General features: G+C 37.8%; 1 protein-coding gene across 44 annotated transcripts in view; it reads left to right on the forward strand.

Annotated features, from left to right (window-relative positions):
* bent (projectin protein bent) overlaps positions 1-18,870 on the forward strand; it is a 63,760-nt gene that overhangs the window by 30,746 nt on the left and 14,144 nt on the right. For all 44 annotated transcript variants that reach the window (XM_085657928.1, XM_085657921.1, XM_085657961.1 and 41 more), the window contains 37 exons: positions 3,124-3,249; positions 3,428-3,572; positions 3,790-3,929; positions 4,013-4,157; positions 4,241-4,382; positions 4,473-4,597; positions 4,693-5,046; positions 5,127-5,333; positions 5,431-5,739; positions 5,821-6,411; positions 6,505-6,810; positions 6,903-7,205; positions 7,286-7,570; positions 7,671-7,982; positions 8,086-8,388; positions 8,498-8,779; positions 8,887-9,186; positions 9,303-9,605; positions 9,690-9,971; positions 10,054-10,359; positions 10,437-10,739; positions 10,879-11,180; positions 11,250-11,529; positions 11,620-11,925; positions 12,048-12,322; positions 12,420-12,726; positions 12,816-13,697; positions 13,785-14,087; positions 14,170-14,451; positions 14,523-14,822; positions 14,902-15,204; positions 15,452-15,910; positions 15,994-16,116; positions 16,190-17,077; positions 17,173-17,475; positions 17,592-18,473; positions 18,547-18,802. In XM_085657928.1, coding sequence (XP_085514054.1) covers positions 3,124-3,249; positions 3,428-3,572; positions 3,790-3,929; positions 4,013-4,157; positions 4,241-4,382; positions 4,473-4,597; positions 4,693-5,046; positions 5,127-5,333; positions 5,431-5,739; positions 5,821-6,411; positions 6,505-6,810; positions 6,903-7,205; positions 7,286-7,570; positions 7,671-7,982; positions 8,086-8,388; positions 8,498-8,779; positions 8,887-9,186; positions 9,303-9,605; positions 9,690-9,971; positions 10,054-10,359; positions 10,437-10,739; positions 10,879-11,180; positions 11,250-11,529; positions 11,620-11,925; positions 12,048-12,322; positions 12,420-12,726; positions 12,816-13,697; positions 13,785-14,087; positions 14,170-14,451; positions 14,523-14,822; positions 14,902-15,204; positions 15,452-15,910; positions 15,994-16,116; positions 16,190-17,077; positions 17,173-17,475; positions 17,592-18,473; positions 18,547-18,802 — 12,020 coding nt within the window. The remainder of the gene's footprint in view (positions 1-3,123; positions 3,250-3,427; positions 3,573-3,789; positions 3,930-4,012; positions 4,158-4,240; positions 4,383-4,472; positions 4,598-4,692; positions 5,047-5,126; positions 5,334-5,430; positions 5,740-5,820; positions 6,412-6,504; positions 6,811-6,902; positions 7,206-7,285; positions 7,571-7,670; positions 7,983-8,085; positions 8,389-8,497; positions 8,780-8,886; positions 9,187-9,302; positions 9,606-9,689; positions 9,972-10,053; positions 10,360-10,436; positions 10,740-10,878; positions 11,181-11,249; positions 11,530-11,619; positions 11,926-12,047; positions 12,323-12,419; positions 12,727-12,815; positions 13,698-13,784; positions 14,088-14,169; positions 14,452-14,522; positions 14,823-14,901; positions 15,205-15,451; positions 15,911-15,993; positions 16,117-16,189; positions 17,078-17,172; positions 17,476-17,591; positions 18,474-18,546; positions 18,803-18,870) is intronic.

The raw sequence follows: 18,870 nt of genomic DNA on the forward strand, positions 1-18,870 counted from the left end.
ATCTAATCATCTTGACAATTTTTGCAGATTTTCAAAGAAGGGTGTACTTTTACCAAACGTGACGTTTCAAAACTATCTCATGATATTTAGTCAGTTGTTTCTTCTTTCTCTTTTTCTTCTTTTCTTATCTACATTCGACACCTCTCTTAGTCGCTGCATGGCAGCGAGGTGCATGGTAGCGAGCTACATGGAAGCGGCTGGTACCAAGACGGGTTGGAAATAGTGATCTTGATGGAGGGTCAGGAAATCTATCGAATTCCTCTTGACAAGAAGGAAGAACCTAATTGGAGCTGGCTCAAGGTTTTCGAGCAACCCTATGTAGTAATTCCTGCAAAATGACGACGTTACCTATTGAAAACGCGCCGAATATACGTGTCGACCGAGTTTTGTACGAGCGCCGTCTTGTTCTACACTTCTGTACTTTTGTCATTTTATTTGTAAGAGTCGCTACGAAACCGACATATTACTTTGCACGACGTTTTTCATCATATCGATTATAATCAAGACGTTCGCATTATTCATTTTTCATTATATTAACATTTTTTTGGTAGTTGCTAGAACCATTTTGTTTGGAATATTTCGGTAATATTCAACAGTAATTAGATATAACCGACATTAGATAACGAACGATTGTTTATCTTTGTCCTTCTTCTTTCTTTTTTTTTTTTTTTTTTTCTTTCTTTTTTTTCTGTAATAATCTATACACGATTATTTTTATCTTATCCCTGTCCCTATGCACTCACTATATTAATTTAGAGTTAATGCTGGTCTTCGTGTATTTTTACATTGACACGTTGCACTTTCATCCGTAACCACGAAATCAAATCAATTGTCACGTCTCATGTTTCATGCGATCATCATAAAAACTGGATTTATCACTTTTAATTATAAATCGTGGAAGATAAACACCTTACTTATTCCATAACTCTGTGCACTATAAAATTTATTTCCTTTTGTGTTACTTCGACTAACGCCTTGAACGTTATATACGTATAATAATAATAGTTTAATGTAATTAATATCAATTATGAATTGAATGCATCGCGTAAAAAAGGAGCAAGCATTACCTCTAAATTTGTAATCATGTCGTTAAAAAACATGAAGGATCTCTCGAAACCGATATTTTCGAAGCCCTCGCGTAATAAGTCATTATTATGTTTCTCTGCGAATACGTTTTCATTAGCTTGCTTCGGAGCAAGATCTAGATTGAAAATAGATGAAGAAAATCGGTTATTCGGGTTCCTTGAAAATTGGAATTTGATTGGTAAGAGTGGAATTAACGGTCATGTGTGTGTGCCTCGCATGCAGGACGTCTTCGACATTCATCGCAGGCCAAGTTTGCAGGAGCTAATCGTCGACTGGCCGATACTAGTGGCAAGAGTCAAGGAAAAGGTTCGCGATAAATCTTAAGGCAATATTCCTCGCATTCCTTGATTCCAGTTGAATAGCCTCGAAATGAAGCCTCTGCCAATGCCCCTCCAGGCTTTTTATTATTTTCATTACTCGTGTATTCTGGTGAATTATCGATTCATTTCTCAATGAAATTAGTCACTCAGTCATTGTGCCATTCGGTTACGTCAAGATCACTGTAATTCACCCGAATATATTATTGTATTTATGGAATTTTGACAAACGTCCTTAAGCAAAGTCGAAAGTGTCTTTGAAATCTCCTGCTATGAGCTTTCGTCATTGATTATATTCGATTTGCCTTATTGATTATCATTCGATACATGAGTTGTGCGATTATTTTTAATAATCAATATTGCTTTGGCCAATGCTTATAATCTTAACGAAATGCTAGCTTCTTTAGAAAACCGTACGTGTATAACAATATGGTTGAGCAGTATTACATTGATAGTGTTGTATCAGTTTAATCATTGACTCATATTAATTAATTATCGTTTTGTAGAGTTATCTATTATATTATTGTGACACTAACTAAAATAAGTTCATATTATAAAGCGTACGAACCGAATTAAAGTAAGTCGCGCAACGATTGATATTTCAATTAGCGTTGCTATCGTTCATTCAAACCGATAGTATTTTCTCACGATGAAGATTATCTTATATTTGTTTAAGACGCTCGAAAGGTTCACGGGAGTTAACTGCAGTTGGATTTTATTATTTTTAGAATAGTGGATCGCGTAGGCCCTCTCTGGCAGAATTAATACCCGACTGGCCGACGCTGCATCACTTCACCAAGATGGAGGTTGGATCTACTCCTCGATGGCGTGATATATCTTTATGATTTCACGTGATACATATATATATAATGCCTGTTTATCTGTCGCATCACTCGAGAGCCTTGGAAAGTTCTATTCTATTCTTACTCTCGCTAAAGGCTCACCACTAAGGGCATTTCTTCTCAACTTTACGTTTCTTTCTCTTTCGGAAACTTTCATCGTTACTATCAGTTATCATCATCATGGAATGTCCTGTCTTCACGTTTACTTCCATTAATTATTTCACAATCTATCAAATTAAGCAGAAACATCTTTCTATGATCATAGATTTCTTTCTCACATTTCTTTATAAAGTTTTTCTCAATTCTCACCGCAAACTATGACTATATCTTACTTGCGTTTAGGTATAGCGATTCCAAAAATATTCAAAATTAAATATTTACCAAAGAGAACGAATTATATTCGATAACGTAGAATTTTAGAAGATTATTGGAATCTCTATACCAAGTATACTTCCTCGATGTTGTCTTTTGCGTTTAAACAATATCTTCTTCTTCGTGCCTATACTCTTCCGCACGTATGACAAATCTCGATAAGATGTGACGGCACGATTTCTTCACAAGATATCGATCTTCTGATAAATCTGTAACAACATTTTCAACTGCGTTTCTTTAACGAGCATGATGTTGCAGGCTTAAAAATATTACTACGTCGTTCTGCGAAATCAGTGATGCAATATTTTTTCTTCTTTTTCTTTCTCATCGTTTTATTTTTCTGCAGCTTTGGAAAAAATTACGAGGACAGCGTTGTTAATATTTTTTCGTCGCCCTTCATATTTATACTCGCTCGAAAGAGGCGACGAATTTTTTTACTTTTCCTAATGTTAATAATAATATGTCGAGCCTTATCTCGAACTGATCTATCTACTGTTGTTTCGTAGAAACCGGAGAGCTTCTTAAAGCCATTGGTGGATCAATATGCCAAAGAAGGAAAAGACAAAAAGGTCGTCTTCGAAGCTAACTTTTCTAAACCAAACTGTAAACCAAACTGGTTCTTCCGAAAAGACGTAAGTACATCATGAAATAAAAGATTATATTGTATTTAATCATTTATCATCGATGTCTACTCCCCCCCCCCCCCCCACCGCTCCGATAAACATCTTTTTAATCTAATTATATTTTTTAACGATATTTTATACTTGTATTATTGGAATACAATAAATATATTCGTTATAATTCCAACAGAAACTATTTCCTTCGGCTAAATACAAATTCAAGAACGAAGAGGATTCTTATCAGCTTATCATTTTAGGACCTAAAGTTGAAGATACAGGAAAATATACTATTGAGATCAGTGGCGTTACTAGTACCGGTTTTCTCAATGTCGAGGGTATAGTATCAACTATTACATTTACTCACGCTAGTTCATTTTCTATTATATACCATAAAATTTGTTTAATTATTTACCTTGCAAGCTATCCATAATTTTCTAAAGTGAAAACAGTGAGTCTACAAACTCTTCGGTACTCCTTACTTTATAACGTCACAAAACGTTATATATTATGCATCAAATTATTGACACTTTAACACATTCGTTCTTCTTTCAGAACCCGATCCTACATATTCATTCACGAAACCGCTTGCAAAGAAAACAAGTGGATATACGAAGCACGAATGTTACATGGAGTGTACAGTTAGCTCTAATCTTGCTCAAGTTTCGTGGTATAAAGGAAAAACGAAACTCGAGGTAATATTTGCTCTTCGATTTAAAATTTAAACGATTTAATAATACTATATTGAATACAATAAAAAACTTTTCCCTTCGATTAGGATGGCGATGTATATAGTATTTCCAAAGACATGTCCGGTGTTTGCCGATTGACTATTAAAAGTGCTACTCTAGAAGACAGCGGCGAATACATTTGTAAAATTAATAAACAAACGGAAAAAACGGAGACAGTGCTTACCGTCGTTGGTAATTTCCCTTAATATTTTTTATTATCCGTTATACTTCGCCAAAGAATATATTAAAAAATATATACTCACTTTTAATTTCAGAGTATCCTTATAAATTCGTTAAGGTCCTAAAGAGTCAACAACTAATAGAAAAGGAAACTCTGACTTTACTTTGCGAACTCGATGACGAAGCTGGCGAAGTTAAATGGTTCAAAGGCGATCAAGAGATAGTACCCGATAAGAGGTAATAAAAAGGATAATATTTATATGTATTAGGAATGGTATTTTTACGAGTATCGTTTATGGAAATTAAATTTCTATTCTTGACTCGTAGAGTACAAATCAAGGCCGATGGTAGAAAGAGAAAACTTGTCATTAAGGATTGCAAGGTAACCGATGCTGGAAATTATTCTTGCATGAGCAATGCTGATAAGACCGAAGCCGAGATCGTTATAAATTGTAAGCTGTTTTTTTTTTCAAATTTAATTCTCGAAATATATTTATAAAATTGACTGAACGGAAAAAAGAAATATTTTTTAAATGAATATTTTCAGATGCCAATCGATTTAACAAAAAATTGAAGGATACCGTTGCGATCGAAAGGGAAAAGCTCGTTCTTGACGTAGAGTTACAAGATCAAACTGCACCGGCAGTTTTCCTTTTCAATGGAAAACCGATCGAGCCAGATGAAAGGATTGAAGTTAAAAATCTTGGTGGTGGTAAACATCAATTGGTATTCAATAGGGTCGAAATGTCAGACGACGGTGAAATTACATGCGAGAGTGGACAACTCACGAGCAGCTGCAAGTTGACTGTTAAGAAGGGTGAGAGCAAACCCATCGTCGATATACCAGACATAGTCGAAGGACCATGTAGTGCACCTATTGTATTTGTCGTGCCTTTCAAGAGTAAGTGCATTTCGTTATAATTTAGAATGCATATCTCTTCTCTCGCGTTATATTATATCGTTTACATCTTTTCATAACAGTCGAAGGCACGAAACAAAGTCAGATAGAAGCGAAACTTCTGAAAGATGGCAAACCGTTGCCGCTCAAAGATGTTGAAGTCGTTGTAGGCGAAGACAAAGTCACTTACAAAATCAAAAAACCACAGCGTGATTTATCTGGAATTTATCAAGTCAAAATCGGTAATAATCAGGGCGAAGAAGTTAAGGATATCAATATTAATATGCAAGGTAATGCTCGTATCTAGCAGTTTGTTTCTTTTTTTTTTTCTTTTTAATATTATTTCATCACTTTCATCACAGTTCACATAAATATTTTATTCCACAGACGTTCCATCGGCCCCGCAAGATGTGAATGTTACCGATGTCTTCGCCAATTCTTGTGTAGTTTCCTTTAAACCATCCAAAGATGACGGTGGCTCTCCAATTATGAAATACATTATCGAACGCCTCGATCTTAGTTTGAAATCCCAATGGGATAGCGTTGGAGAAGTTATGCCAGGAGAAAAATGCGTTTATAAGGTCGAAGATCTTGTAGCTAAGAAGGAATACAAGTTCCGTATACGAGCCGTGAACAAGCTTGGCTCTAGCGAACCTGCTATGTTTGCAAAACCAATTCTAGCGAAAGATCCTTGGGGTATGGAAACTTACGTAATCTACTATTTTATTTAGTCTTTATCATTGAAGTTTATTCATTACACAATGATCTCTCCTTTAGATGAACCTGGTAAGCCTACAAACGTGGATGTAACTGACTGGGACAAAGATCATGCCGATTTGAAGTGGACTAAGCCAGAAAACGATGGTGGTGCACCTATTACTGGTTACATAATCGAATATAAGGAGAAATTTGGAAAGGAATGGGTAAAGGGTAAAGAAATCGAAGGAGATGTCACAGAAGCTACTATCGATGGTCTTACAGAAGGAAAACAGTATGAATTTAGAATTCGTGCGGTCAACAAAGCTGGACCTGGAGAACCATCGGACGCGACGAAACCTATAATAGCAAAATCTCGATTCGTAAAACCTTACATCGTCGGAGATGGATTAACAAATATGATCGTCAAGAAAGGACAAGTTATAAAATACGATATCAAGTATGCCGGTGAACCCGAACCGGAGGTACACTGGTATCTCGGCGAAAAGGAAATTGTTCAAGATGCTGCCGAAAGGATAACGATCGATAAATATGAAAGAAATACCGTACTTACTGTAAGAAAAACTACTAGACCGGATTCTGGAAAATACAAATTAGTCCTCAGCAATAGTTCCGGTACATGCGAGAGTATTGCCGATGTTGTTGTTCTTGGTAAGCTCACATTATCCGCGACAGCACGTTAACCTTACGTTCTTTCGATTTCATTATATGACAGGTCTAACGCGATGTAATATCTTTACACAGATAAACCAGCAATGCCAAAGGGACCATTAAAAGTCGAAGAAGTCCGTGCGGATCACGTCAAAGTTAAATGGGAAAAGCCTCCAGACGATGGTGGTACCGAAATTACTGGATATGTTTTGGAGAAAATGGATATGGATACTGGACGTTGGATACCGGCCGGTGAAGTTGGACCGAACGAAGATACTTTTACATTCTCAGGTCTGACCCCCAAAAAGAAATACAAATTCCGTGTTAAGGCCGTTAACAAAGAAGGTGAATCTGAACCTTTGGAAGTTGACGAGGCAATAATTGCCAAAAATCCATACGGTGAGAGTACTTCATATTTTTTAAGAGGAATCTACTTATACCTTCTATCTCTTTATATGTCATTTTGATATATGATGTCTTTCGATTTTCAGACGAGCCTGGAAAACCTGGAAAGCCAGATATTTTCGATTACGACAATGTCAGTGTCTCTTTAAAATGGGAAAAACCCTCAAGCGATGGTGGTCGACCAATCACTCATTATACCGTCGAAATGAAAGATAAATTCGCGGTAGATTGGGTAGAAGTAATGAAGACTTCCGATGCCAATCCGGAGGCTAAAGTAGAGGGCCTGAAAGAGAAAATGGTTTATCAATTCCGTGTACGTGCACACAACAAAGCTGGACCATCAGAACCAAGCGAGCCGACTGATAATCATCTTTGCAAGCATAAAAATCGTAAGGACTTAATATTTTTATATTTTTAAAATTCATAATAATTAAACAGAACATATATGAAACATAATGTCATCTTTTAGTGAAACCAAGAATCGACCGTAGCAACTTCAAATCTGTTATCATAAAAGCTGGACGTACTCATAAATGGTCGGTAGATGTGACAGGTGAACCTCCTCCAGAAACTAAATGGATCTGGAGGGACAATATCCCCTTAACGAATACCGAGCGTATTAAAATCGACAATGTAGACTACCATACAGACTTTACCATCGTTAATGCAATGCGGAAAGATACTGGAAAGTACACATTAATCGCTGAAAATTCAAACGGCAAAGATGAAGAAACTGTAGAACTTACTGTTCTTGGTAAGTCGCTGGAAACAGTATGATAATGCCATTTTCGTTCTTTTTTCTAAACTGATGCATTAATAATTGATTATTTTTCTCTCCTTCCGTCTCTCATCAGGAAAACCAAGTCCACCGAAAGGACCACTCGAAGTAACAGACGTGACGAACACAAGTGCCAAAGTCAAGTGGGAAAAACCAGAAGATGACGGTGGTGTTCCGATCAAAGAATATGAAATTGAAAAAATGGATACCAAAACTGGCAAATGGGTTAGAGTTGGTAAAATACCTGGTAATTCTCCCAATATGGAATTCGATATTACCGGTCTGAATCCAGGAAGTGAATATAAGTTCCGTGTAACTGCCGTTAACGATGAAGGTGATTCTGAACCTCTTGAGAGCGAACGTGGCGTCGTCGCTAAAAATCCTTATGGTACATACTTTATGCAGTGCAATGCTATTTTCTGTCTATACAAAACAATTAAAAAAATGAACTTTCTTAAAAAATCAACTGCTTGATTTTAATTCATTTATAGATGAACCTTTGAAGCCAGGAACTCCAGAAATAACGGATTACGATAATGAATCCATTAGTTTGAAGTGGACACCGCCTGAGTTCGACGGAGGAGCACCCATAGAAAAGTACATAATCGAGAAGAAAGATCGTTACAAGCCCGATTGGGAAAAAGCAATCGAAGTACCTGGAAATCAGCTTGAAGCTAAAGTTCCCGATCTCAAGGAACGTGGTGAATATCAATTTCGAATTATTGCTGTAAACAAAGCTGGACCTTCACCACCGTCGGATGCTTCCAAGATGCAAATTTGCAAACATAAATCATGTACGTATGAATATAATATTACGATATAACATGTTTATTATAAATTTATGAAATGTAAAATTTTCATCTAAATAATATGGAATTTTTTTTTTTCTTTTTTTTTTTTTAGTGAAACCGAGAATCGACAGAACTAATCTAAAACCGATCATCGTACGTGCCGGAAAGCCTATTAAATACGATGTAGACGTACGTGGTGAACCACCTCCAGAAATTACTTGGTATCATGCAAATGTTGAAGTTAAGACTGGTGAAAATATCGAAATTGTTAATGTCGATTATAACACAAAATTGAGTATTACCGACAGCGTTCGTAAAAATACTGGTGTATGGAAGATACGTGCTGTCAATGCTCATGGCGAAGACGAAGCAGAAGTTGAAGTCACCGTTCTTTGTAAGCTTTTAAACATTTGGTCGATTAATATTATTCTCTCGGTATTTGATTTAACGACATGGTGAAGTGATTATTAGAAGCTTTAGAATATCATATAATTATTACAGCTTCTCCTGGTAAACCAAAAGGACCGATCAAAGTGTCGGACGTAACGAAGAGCGGTTGTAAAATAAAATGGGAGAAGCCTGAAGATGATGGTGGTAAACCTATTACTGGTTATCAGGTTGAAAAATTAGATAAATCGACGGGCAGATGGGTACCAGTTGGTCGAACCACAGACACAGAAATGGATATCAAAGGTCTTCAGGAAGGTCATGAATATGAATTTAGAGTAAAAGCATTGAACGAAGAAGGTGAATCAGAACCATTGGTGACAGATGGATCCATACTTGCCAAGAATCCATACGGTAAAATTTTAAATGCTTAAACTTTTAAATGTGTAATGCGTAATTATGTTTATAAGAAAATTGCATTGTCGGAAAATTATAATTAATTCGATTTTTATTACACGTACAAATTGTAGACATAGCAAGTAAACCTGGAACACCAGAATTCGAAGATTGGGACGTAGATCGTGTTGATCTTAAATGGGAGCCACCTAAAAATAATGGCGGAGCTGCGATTACTGGATATATTATCGAAAAGAGAGAGAAACCATCGACCCACTGGGAGGAATGCCTCACAACGGATTCGCCACAACCAAAGGGTCGCGTCACAGGTCTCAAAAAAGGTGCAACATATCAATTTCGAGTACGTGCCGTAAACAAAGCTGGACCTTCGGAACCTAGTGAACCAACAAAACCGCACATTGCAAAGGCACGATTCTGTAAGTCTATTTTTATTTATCGCATTCAAAAATCGTTTATATTTAATCAAATTTTATGTAACATTGTTTTTTAATTACTATCAGTGAAACCGCATATCAATCGAGATAAATTGCAAACCATCAAAGTGAGAGTTGGACAACACGTGAAATTAGAAGTTGATATAGAGGGTGAACCGCCGCCAACTGTTACTTGGAGCTTTGCTGGTGAAACTCTACAAACCGGAGCAAATGTCAAGATCGATAATGAAGATTATCTTACTAAGATACAATTAATCAATCCAAGCCGTAAACTTACTGGAAAATATACAATTAAAGCGGTTAATGATTCTGGCCAAGATGAGGCTGATGTGGAAATTAACATCTTAGGTAAATGAAGAGTATTATAACATGTGTTATAATAGTATGTAAATTTTTATACTTTATTATCTTTTTTTTTATAAACATATAGACAAACCTGGAAAACCTGAGGGACCTCTAGAAGTAACCGATGTGCACAAGGAAGGATGCAAATTGAAGTGGAACAAGCCAAGGGATGACGGTGGACTACCCCTTACAGGATATATTCTTGAAAAAATGGACATTACGACTGGTCGTTGGGTACCAGCTGGCATGGTAGATCCAGAAAAAACTGAACATGCCATTACTGGATTGGAGCCTGGTAAAAAGTATGAATTCCGTGTGAAGGCTTTGAATGAAGAAGGCGAATCCGAACCTCTACAGACAGACACTGCCATCCTTGCTAAAAATCCTTATGGTATATGCAGTTCTACAAAAAGCCAAAATCTTCGGATAATAATAAATTGTATTGACACGTTCGTTTCAATGTTTCAGATCCACCAGCAGCACCTGGTCTACCAGAAATTATTGATTGGTCTGAAAATATGGTAAAACTTAAGTGGGAGCCACCAATAAGAGACGGTGGTGCACCTATTACTGGCTACATTATCGAAATGAAAGATAAGTATGGTACAAGTTTCGTAAAAGCTGTAGAAATATCAGGACCAACTTGTACCGGTACTGTACCAAGATTAGAAGAAGGCAATCAATATCAATTCCGTGTACGAGCTGTAAATAAAGCTGGGCCTGGCGAACCAAGTGAAGAAACTAATCCTCATACTGCTAAAGCTCGTTGGTGTAAGTGTTGTTTAATTCAATATTTCAATTGATATTGAACATAATGATGATGATAATAACAACAAATAATGATTAATTAATAACTCTCTATGTTTATTATATATGTGTAATTTAATGTAAATGAATGTTAAATTTCTAGTGAAACCCTACATCGATCGTACCAATCTTCAACCCATAACGATAAAAGTGGGACTTACAATGACCTTAGATGTGAATATAATTGGAGAACCACCACCGACAGTAACGTGGTCATTCAAAGAAGCAGAATTGGTGTCGAATGATATTATCCGTATCGACAACATTGACTATAACACAAAACTCATCATTCTAAAAACCAAACGTGAACAAACCGGAAAGTATGTGATCCGAGCGAAAAATGAAGTTGGAGAAGATGTAGCCGAAGTTGATATTACTGTTCTTGGCAAGCCAAGCAAGCCCAAGGTAAAAAATGAGAAAATAAATATGCAAGATCATGATTTATTAACAAATGTATTTTTATTTTTCTAACAGGGTCCTTTGGAAGTATTCGACGTTAATAAACATGGATGCAAATTAAAGTGGGAGAAACCCGAAGACGATGGCGGATCGCCCGTAGAATATTATGAAATTGAAAAACTTGATCCTCTAACTGGCCAATGGATATCTTGTGGAAGGTCTACCGAACCGGAAGCTACAGTCACAGGTTTGCAAGAAGGCAAACCTTATAAATTCCGTGTAAAGGCTGTTAACAGAGAAGGCGAATCTGACGAATTGGAAGCCGACAAATCTATTATTGCTAAAAATCCATTCGGTAATATACTATTTATATATATATAAATTAGAAATATTACGATGTTTTTTTCATAGATGGACAATATATCATAATAAATAAAAATTCTAGATGAACCTGGTAAACCTGGACGTCCTGAATTACGAAATTGGGACAAAGATTTCGTTGATCTTGAATGGACACCGCCAAAAGATGATGGTGGTGCTCCTATTGAAAAATATATTATTCAGATGCGTGATAAAGAAGGTAGGCAATGGGTGGATGCTGCAAAAGTTGTTGGTGATCGCACCATGGCCAAAGTTACCGAAGGTATTCAAGAAGGTCACGAATATGAGTTCAGAGTGGTAGCGGTTAATAGAGCGGGTCCAAGTGAACCTAGTGACGTTTCAAAGAGCGTCATTGCAAAACCTCGTTTCTGTAAGTAAATTTAATCATTTATTTTGTCGTCTATTAAAGTTGAAACTTGTATTTTTCAAATATTGCGTGGAGAAATATTAATCATGTAACACAATTCGTTGCACTTTCTTGTTTTCGTACAGTGGCACCTCATATCGATCGCAAAAATCTGCACAAAAAAGTTATGCGAGTTGGACAAATGTTACGTATTGAAGCGGATATTATAGGTGAACCACCTCCAATTGTAACTTGGAAACTCAAGGACGCAGTGTTAAAGAGCATGGATCGCATGAAGATTGAAAATGAGGATTATCACACGACATTTATAATGAGCAAATTACAAAGAACCGATACAGGAACTTATACTGTTATTGCCAAGAACGATAGTGGAACCGATCAAGTTGATGTTGAAATTCAGGTTTGTGAATTTTATCGTGTAAACTTTTTTATAATCATTCCACTATTTCTTTTCTTATTGATGTTATAATCGTTATTTACCGTTTAAATATGTTCAGGTCGTAAGTAAACCTGCCAAACCAAAAGGTCCACTTGAGGTATCTAATGTGACAGCGCAAAGTTGCAAGCTCAAATGGGACAAACCTGAGGATGACGGTGGTGATCCAGTTGATCACTATGTCATTGAAAGAATGGATGTTGATTCTGGTCGTTGGGTACCTTGCGGAACTAGTAAGGTACCTGAAGCTGACATCAGTGGTCTTAATGAAGGAAAAGATTACTTGTTTAGAGTGAAGGCTGTTAATTCTGAAGGAGAATCTGAACCATTAGAAACGGCGGTACCAATTACGGCCAAAAATCCTTATTGTAAATATCATTATGAATTAGATAGATCTTTATGGAGGCTATTATATTAATTTGATATCTAATACATATTTGTTTCTTGTTAAATTTAGCTGAACCCGATGCACCTGGTAAGCCTGACTTAAAGGATTGGAGTAAAAATCATGTTGATCTTAAATGGAAAGCACCAAAGAACGATGGCGGAGCACCGATCGAAAAATACATTATCGAAAAGAAAGATCAATATGGTAAATGGCAAAAGGCTGTAGAAGTTCCCGGTACTAAAACAGATGCTAGAGTTCCGGATCTTGTGGAAGGACAAAAATATCAGTTCCGAGTAAAAGCAATAAACAAAGGTGGTCAAAGTAAACCAAGTGAACCTAGCGATACTTTGATCGCTAAGGATCGTTATGCGGCACCAAAAATAGATCGTACTAATCTGAAAGATATAACCATTAAAGCCGGTAATCACATACGCTTGGACGTTAAAGTTACTGGCGAGCCACCTCCAACTAAAACCTGGTATCTAAATAAGGCCAAACAAGAGACACAGAATGCGGTAACGGTGGAACTTGAAGATTATAGAACTAAGTTCTTAGTGTCTATAGTATCCAGAGCTCATTCTGGTACTTTAACTTTGAAAGCTGAAAACAGTTCAGGGAAAGATGAAGCTTCCATTGAAATCTTGGTACTAGATAAACCGAGTAAACCAGAAGGTCCTTTAAAAGTATCTGATGTTCACAAAGAAGGTTGTACACTCAAGTGGAACCCACCATTGGATGATGGTGGTGTACCATTAGAACATTACGTTGTTGAAAAAATGGACACAGAAACTGGAAGATGGATACCTATTGGTCGTACGAAAGAACCCAACATGGTTGTCGAAAACTTAGTACCTGGGCAAGAGTACAAATTCCGTGTCTCCGCTGTTAATGCAGAGGGCGAATCAGAACCTCTGGAAACCGATCATGGCATTATAGCAAAGAATCCATTTGGTTAGCTTTCTTGGATTGATTTATAAATATTAGAATACAATATATTGACTCGAATATTTTATCATTTATATTTTCTTTTTCTGACAGACGAACCTGGACCTCCTGGACGACCAGAGGCTACTGATTGGGATAAGGATCATATAGATCTGAGATGGACTCCACCGTTGAGCGACGGTGGATCTCCAATCACCGGATACGTGATTGAAAAGCGTGAGAAGGGAACACCGCGCTGGATTAAGGCTTGCGAAACCAGTGGACCAGAGTGTAAAGGTCGTGCCGATAATCTTGACGAAGGTGTTGAATATGAATTTCGTGTCAAGGCAATTAACGCCGCTGGTCCTGGTGAACCATCGGACGTCAGCAAACCAATTACCGCTAAAAGTAGACGAAGTAAGTTATATCATTCCGATTTTAACTTTATTAAAAATTTTCCACAAAAGGCACTTCTTCATATTACCGGTTTGTTCTCCAGTGGCACCAAAGATTGACAGGCGGAACTTACGCGATATAACCGTACGTGAGAACGAAGGGTTCCACTTCGATGTTAAAATTTTGGGCGAACCTCCGCCAGACGTCACCTGGGTCATTAACAACAAGAGCATACAACAAACTACACATCGCCGAATACAAAATGTACCTTACAATTCGAAGTTCTTTAATGACAAGCCCGAACGTAAAGATTCTGGCATATATAAAATCACGGCTGTTAATCAACATGGATCTGATACGGCAGAAGTTGAAGTAACAGTTGTCAGTAAGTATCTGTCAGACTGTGATCTTCTTAGACTTAATAAGAATATAAACTAAACTTTAACATTTCGACAGGTAAACCAGGCAAACCTGAAGGACCGTTAGAAGTATCAGATATTCACAAGGAGGGCTGCACGCTTAAATGGAAAAAGCCTAAAGATGATGGCGGAGAACCTATCGAAGGTTATCTCGTAGAAAAGTTCGATCCAGACACTGGCGTATGGTTGCCAGTTGGAAAAACGACAGGACCTGAAATGAAGGTCGAAGGTTTAACACCTGGACACGAATACAAATTCCGAGTGAAAGCCCTTAATAAAGAAGGAGAATCGGAACCATTAGAGACATTTAGCTCTATCATTGCCAAAGATCCGTTCAGTAAGTAATTACTTTTGAATTATACTTAATTCCAAATTGAAGATTTACAAATAATTACAATTTGTATCCTTGCTTGCAGCTGTACCGAGTCCACCGGGAGCACCAGAACCGGTCGATTGGACTGCTAATCAAGTAGAACTTTCTTGGAAAGAACCGGTCAGTGATGGTGGTTCTCCAATTACAGGATATATTGTTGAGAAAAAAGACAAGTACAGTACGATGTGGGAGAAAGCTCTCGAAACTGAAACACCTGTTACGCAAGCTCTCGTACATGGTCTCATAGAGGGTAACGATTATCTCTTCCGTGTAATTGCTGTAAATAAAGCTGGTCAATCGGAACCAGGTGAAGCAAGTAAAACCTTTACGGCTAAACCTCGCTTTTGTAAGTATGCAAAATTTATTTATATTGTTATATAAATTATATTGTTTTTATTTATATTGTTTGATATGCAATAAGATATATAAAAATATTCTCTTTCTAATAACGATGTCATTGATCTCATGGCGCTTGTACATTCCACGAGCACCTAATCTGAAAATAGAAATAATCAAATCTATATTGAGTAGTGGCTTGAAATCAATTTGGCAAGAGACTGAGGATACTTATTAACGTTCGTTTCTCACTTCAGTGGCACCAAAGATCGACAGGCGCAATTTACGGGACGTTACTCTTTCGGCGGGATCTCTTCTAAGATTCGATGCGAACGTAATCGGTGAACCTCCACCACATATCGAGTGGCGATACGGTGCGATTCCTCTGCGCTCCGACAAAAAAGTACAAATCGACAATTCAGATTATAGTACGAAATTCAGCATCCGCCCAGTTTCCCGCGATGACAGCGGCGATTATACTGTTACTGCCAGTAATTCGTCTGGAAAAGATTCTGTTACTGTCCAAGTGACAGTAACTGATAAACCTTTACCACCGGAAGGACCACTACAAATTACGGACATCCATAAAGAAGGATGCAAGCTAAAGTGGAAGAGGCCGAAAGACGATGGAGGCACTCCGATCGAATACTACCAGGTGGATAAGATGGACCCAGAAACGGGTTGTTGGATACCATGTGGCCGATCTACCGAACCGAGTAAGCATTCTCAAATCCCATACCGTTCGATTCCTTGTATTTCAAAATAAATCCTGCAATAAATGTTACTTTAATATTTTTAGACTTGGAAGTAACCGGTTTAACGCCTGGCAAAGAATATTTATTCCGAGTATCCGCAGTTAATTCCGAAGGCGAATCCAAACCGCTAGAAGCAGAAGAAGCAATACTAGCTAAAAACCCATATGGTACGTACAATTTGAAATTTCTTTGTTATGCACAATCATCGGTCATAATTTAAACGCTTGGTTAAATCTATAGACGAGCCTGGTAAGCCAGGAGATCTCCGCGCTACCGATTGGGATAAAGATCACGTAGATTTGGCATGGACACCGCCAACCAATGACGGTGGTTCACCCATCACTGGTTATATAATCGAAAAGAAAGATAAATACGGAGAATGGGAAAAAGCTGTGGAAGTACCAGCGGATCAAACTTCGGCAACTGTACCCGATTTAATAGAAGGACAGCCTTACGAATTTCGAGTACGGGCAATTAACAAAGCAGGTCCCGGCGAGCCTTCTGATCCGACACCGACTATAATTGCTAAACCACGCAATCAACCACCTAAGATCGATCGTACCAATTTAATCGAAGTAAGGATCAAAGCAGGACAAAACTTTGGTTTCGATGTGAAAGTTATCGGTGAACCACCACCTACGACGAAATGGATGTTAGGAAGCAGAGAAGTAAGACCAACCGATCGGATAAAAGTCAAGCATATCGATTATAACACTAGTCTGCACGTCCGAATGGCGACCAGAGCTGAATCCGGAAAATATTGCATAGTCGCAGAAAATATTAATGGCAAAGACGAAGCGTTTGTCAAAGTTACCGTATTGGATAAACCTAGCCCGCCTCAAGGACCTCTTAGGGCAAGCGACGTGCATGCCGAAGGATGTAAACTTTCTTGGAAACCGCCCGAAGATGATGGTGGACAACCCATTGAGAAATATGTCGTTGAAAAGATGGACGAAGTTACCGGGCGCTGGGTTCCAGCAGGTGAAACCGATGGACCAGAAACGTCATTAAACATTGATGGATTAACTCCTGGTCATAAGTACAAATTTAGAGTACGTGCTGTTAACAAGCAAGGCAAATCGGAACCCCTTACTATGTCGCAGAGCATCGAAGCTAAAAATCCATTTGGTAAGGCATTTTTTATATTGACTCCTTATAATCTAAAATATATACATCGTTTAACTTCATTTTCCTCTATAATTTTATTTCCTTCTTATATATAGATGAACCAGGTAAACCAGGCACACCTACTGTTACCGACTACGATTCAAACTTCGTCGAATTACAATGGTCACGTCCAGACCACGATGGTGGTTCTCCTATCACTGGTTATGTAATAGAAAAACGTGACAAATATAGTCCCACTTGGGAGAAATGCGCCGAGGTCGAAGGTGATGTAAATACCGGAAAAGTCGATGACCTTGTTGAAGGAACGCATTATGAATTCCGTGTCAGGGCTGTTAACAAAGCTGGTCCGGGCGAACCATCAGATGCTTCAAAATCGCATTTGGCACGACCTAAGAATCGTATGTATATAGTTAAATTTTTACGCACATTCGACGTAATAAAATGCGTAATGATAAAAATAATTATTTATTCGGTATAAATAAATAATTTAATTTCATATGTATATTACTTACAGTACCACCAAAGATCGATCGCAATTACATGTTAGATGTAAAAGTGAAAGCAGGCGGCTTTTACGACTTCGATGTACCGGTTATTGGTGAACCACCGCCGGTAAAAGAATGGTCCCTTAAGGACAACGTCATAATGGCGGATGAACGTATCAAAATTATAAATGAAGATTACAATACTAAAGTTCGCGTGATGGAAGCAAGAAGATCGGATTCTGGTGTTTACACGTTAACTGCTAGAAATATCAATGGTAAAGACACCGCCACGTTAAACGTAAATGTTCTCGACATACCATCCCCGCCGGAGGGACCATTGCTTATAAGTAATGTGACGAAGAATTCGTGCACATTAAAATGGCGAGCACCAAAAGACGATGGTGGTTCAGAAATCCTCTACTACCAAGTAGAAAAAATGGATACGGAAAACATGCGTTGGGTACCAGTGGCCGAAGCAACGACTACATCCTCTCGCGTGGACCATCTTATCGAAGGTCATGACTACCAATTCCGTGTACGTGCTGTAAATAAACAAGGAGAATCAGCGCCATTGATCGGACTGGACACTATCACGGCAAAGGATCCATTCGATAAACCAGATAAACCAGGTACACCTATCGCCACGGATTGGGATAAGGATCACGTTGATCTCGAATGGACACCGCCTAAGAAAGATGGTGGATCTCCGATAACGGAATACATAATAGAGAAGAAACCTCGTTTTGGACAATGGGAGAAGGTACTCGAGGTTCCGGGTAACAAGACTAGTGCTACAGTTCCAGATTTGATCGAAGGTCAAGAATATGAGTTCAGAGTGATCGCTGTCAATAAGGGTGGTCCTGGAGATCCATCCGATGCATCTGCACCTGTCATTGCTAAACCACGTTTCCGTAAGTATCAATATTGAAATTATAATTTTGTAAATTATAATTTAATACAAGAACAATGGATTATATATTACAGTTGCGCCAAGCTTCGATACGGCTCTTTTGCACGATTTAGTCGTGCGTGCCGGTCAAAAGATCAGTTACATCATTCCTATAGAAGCATCGCCTAAACCAAAAGCAACTTGGACACTGGATGGTAAACTTCTTGAGCCAGATTCACGCCACGAAATGTATACTACGCAAATAGAAACTACATTCGAAATTCCATTTTCCGTTCGTTCTGATAGTGGACGATATGCTATAACATTGGAAAATGAATATGGCAAATTCAGGTGATCTATCAATATCAAATAAATACGTTTAAATAATATTGTAAAATATTATCTTGAAAAAATATATT

Source organism: Vespa mandarinia, chromosome 6 (genome assembly GCF_050613455.1).
Source record: "Vespa mandarinia isolate Hongniang chromosome 6, ASM5061345v1, whole genome shotgun sequence".
Classification (NCBI taxonomy): domain Eukaryota; kingdom Metazoa; phylum Arthropoda; class Insecta; order Hymenoptera; family Vespidae; genus Vespa; species Vespa mandarinia.